Here is a 3,526-nt window from a genome sequence, read left to right as displayed (position 1 = left end):
TAATGATGAAAATACAGTATGAGAGCATCTGGTTTATAATAATTTGAACACCCAGAGAAGTCAAACAGTCTCATGTATATAGAGTCATATTATCTTCTTATGAGGCTGGAGAGGCTGGGCTATATCTGACATTGCTGCTGCATATTCACCATCTCTAGCAGACACACTGATAGCACAAACTATGATAACAAACGATAACCAGATCAGAAATTACTCTGTGTGGGGAAATACACTATAATCTTCCCTAATGAGTGACAACAGATAAAGATAATTCTAAATGCTTATTTTATTGCTTGGTTAGAATTACAGGTTGCGAATCAGTTTGCATGATTGACAGGAGAGATGGTCAGAGGGGCAGAGTTTTTACCACCATAATTCGGGTTAGGGTTGAAGAATGGATAGAGTTTCTCAGTGAAGGTGCAGCCAGTGAAAGAGTAGATCAGAGACCTGGCCTCCACATCATAAAAGGAGACCTGGCCCTCCTCATAATCCACAAACACCCCCACCTTCTGGGGCTTCTCTCTCAGGGACAGGGGGACAGGAGGGTCAGCTTGTGCCCAGTACTCATTTCCATTCCTCAACCAGACAGTCCAGTATCCATTCCTAGGTTTCAGTGTGATCAGCCCCTTCCTGTTGATGGACTCTATGGCCACTCCTACATCCCAGTCAGTCTTCTCCTTCACCTCCACTTCATAGTAAACCCTCCCTGAGGAGAAACTCTCCTTTCCTAAAACACAGACACACTTGGAAAACCTCTCTGTGTTATCAGGGACTTCTTTTCTTTTGTCTCCACATCTAACTTGTTTCCCATCCGCAGACAGAATGAGATGTGGATGTGCTGTATCCGGGTCCAGAGTCACGTCCACTGCATACTGCTGAATCATCTTCAGCTCAGCATCGCACAACTTCTTCACTTCCCTCATAAGTGTCTCCTCCAGCTGAGACACAGCTCTCCTCACAGTCCCCACAGAGAGATCACTGTGAACCCTGACCTCAGACCAGTCCTTGGTGTGTGGAGGGGTGGACAGGGAGGGGAAGCTCTGGAGGAGGTGGAGGTGGTCCTCAGTGTGTGAGAGCTGCTCCAGCTCAGTGCTTCTCTTCTTTAGCTCAGTGATTTCCTGCTCCAGCTCTTTCATCAGCCCTTCAGCCCGCCTCTCCGCTGCTTTCTGCTTCTTCTCGATCACGTCAAGGAGCTCAGCCTGGCTTCTCTTCACGGAGTCCACCAGAGCAGTGAATACCTGTCTGCTCTCTGCTTTCTTTCTCTCTGCATCTTTCTTACTAAGATCTACTGAGTGTTTGATCTTTCTGACCTTCTGCAGTCGCTCCTGGATCATCTGCTGAACATCTGCCTCTGTCTGTGCCAGCTGGACCTTCCTCTCTCCATACCCCACTTCTATGGGGACGGTGTCATGAGTCTTGTGGTCTGTCTCAGTGCAGAACTGACACACACAAGTCTGGTCAGTCCTACAGAACAGCTCCAGGAGTCTGTCATGCTTCTTACACATTCTGTCTTCCAGGTTCTCCACAGGGTCGATCAGCTTGTGTTTCTTTAAGCCTGCGACTCTCTGATGAGGCTCCAGGTGAGTCTCACAGTAAGAGGTCAGACACACCAGGCAGGACTTCAGAGCCTTGAGCTTCGTCCCAGTGCAGACTTCACAGGACACTTGTCCAGGTTCGGCAGGGTTGAGTCCATCTTCAGCCCTGACTCTCATTTTCTTGAATTTCTCTATGACCTCTCTAAACGCTGTGTTGATGCGAAGCTCAGGTTTTCTGTAGAACGTTTCCTTACACAACGGACACAGACACAATTCACTGGTGTCCCAGTATCCTCTGATACAGGCCATGCAGTAGTTGTGTCCGCATGCAGTAGTGACAGGGTCAGTGAACACATCCAGACAGATGCAACACAGGAACTGCTCCTCAGACAGGAGACTGCTGGAGGAAGCCATATCTAGAGAGACCAGAGGAGACACCATAAAGCATTTCCTGGAATCAATCAGATCTCAATAGTTTCAGCAATGGAGCTGTCAAGACTGTCTTATGAGATTATACAGCAACCGATAATTATAACATTATTCTACATCACATAGAAAATAGTCCTTCATCCAAATCAAGACGTTTTCATACTGAACTGTCTCTAAATAAACTATCACAAACTAGAGAGACCAAAGGTCTCCATAAAGGTATAACACCAGAGCTAGTCAGCTGACCATAATAACACTGAGAAAAGATTCAGCTTTACTTGTCATGTTTGCCTTGAAACACAAACCCAATCTTTTCTATAAATATTTCAGTGTAAAAAAAATAAAAAAAATAAACACTTACATTGTTACCACTTATTTTTAATTTAAAAAGGCGACATTATCCAAAAGTAGTACAACCTGTTTTCTTAATAAACACAGATGATGAATACAGGTAAATCACGCTAACGTCTACTTTCAAATATGCAGGTCTTATCTACTCACCTGAGTGGGTGTGCTGTACGCTGACATTAACTATCTTTATACAGATTGCTGAAGAAACAGCGAGTTTGCTGCCGTGTCTGACTTATCAACCTCTCCACTTCAGTGTCACTTGTGACATCACAGTGACATCACAAGGCCACACCTTTCTCAACACTGCTGCTCTTAAAGGTGCAGAACAGACTTCCTGTCTTCTCTATGATGTCATAAAACAAAAAAGATAAATAATACTTCCACGACATTCTAATAGATTAATAGACTAAAAACCTGGGTAGGACTTTCGGCCAACACTCTAAACTGGTTTAGATCCTACCTACAGGACATAAGCTACTTATGTCTCCATTGGCAACTTTGTATCTGATCAAATTAAAATGACGTGGGGTTCCCCAAGGGTCAATCCTTGGCCCCCTTCTATTCAATCTCTACATGCTTCCATTGGGACATATCATAAAAAAGAACAAAATTGCCTTCCACAACTATGCAGGTGACACTCAAATCTACATAGCCCTCTCACTGAACGACTATAGTCCCATCGACAATCTCTACTAACAGGCCTATCTAAAGGAGCTGTTCGTAAATTGCAGCTCATCCAAAACACCGCTGCTAGGGTCCTAACAAAAACAAAGAAGTTTGAACACATCACACCGATCCTGAGATCCCTGCACTGGCTACCAGTCTCTCAGAGAATTGAATTCAAAATACTCCTAATTACATACAAATCACAAAATGGTCTTGGACCAAAATACACATCAGATCCCATCACATCCCACCCTATATTCACGCAAGGTCCCTAAGGTCAGCTGAGACTAATCAACTAATCATTCTAAGAGTAAAAACAAACCTGGAACAAACTCCCTGAAGAAATCAAACAGGCCCAAACCCTTAAAATATTTTAAATCTAAGCTAAAAACATATGAGGCTGTAGACGCACGCACGCACGCACGCACGCACTCTCTCTCTCTGCCTCTCTCTCTCTCTCTCTCTCTCTCTCTCTCTCTCTCTCTCTCTCTCTCTCTCTCTCTCTCTCTCTCTCTCTCTCTCTCTCTCTCTCTCTCTCTCTCTCT

The 3,526-nt window shown here is 44.4% G+C and overlaps 1 protein-coding gene across 1 annotated transcript; it reads right to left on the bottom strand.

Moving 5' to 3' along the window:
• Positions 1-317: 317 nt before the first annotated feature.
• On the bottom strand, positions 318-1,949 carry LOC308175346 (E3 ubiquitin-protein ligase TRIM21-like; the record flags this gene model as incomplete). Its single annotated transcript, XM_080551025.1, has 1 exon — positions 318-1,949. One exon carries the CDS (start codon positions 1,947-1,949, stop codon positions 318-320), a length of 1,632 nt encoding a protein of 543 aa, XP_080407151.1.
• Between the last annotated feature and the right edge of the window lie 1,577 nt (positions 1,950-3,526).

The sequence above is a fragment of the Nansenia antarctica genome (genome assembly GCF_963989245.1).
Source record: "Nansenia antarctica genome assembly, contig: SCAFFOLD_297, whole genome shotgun sequence".
Classification (NCBI taxonomy): Eukaryota; Metazoa; Chordata; class Actinopteri; order Argentiniformes; family Microstomatidae; genus Nansenia; species Nansenia antarctica.
Note: the sequence above shows the minus strand (reverse complement) of the source record. Positions and strands in the feature narration are given on the sequence as shown.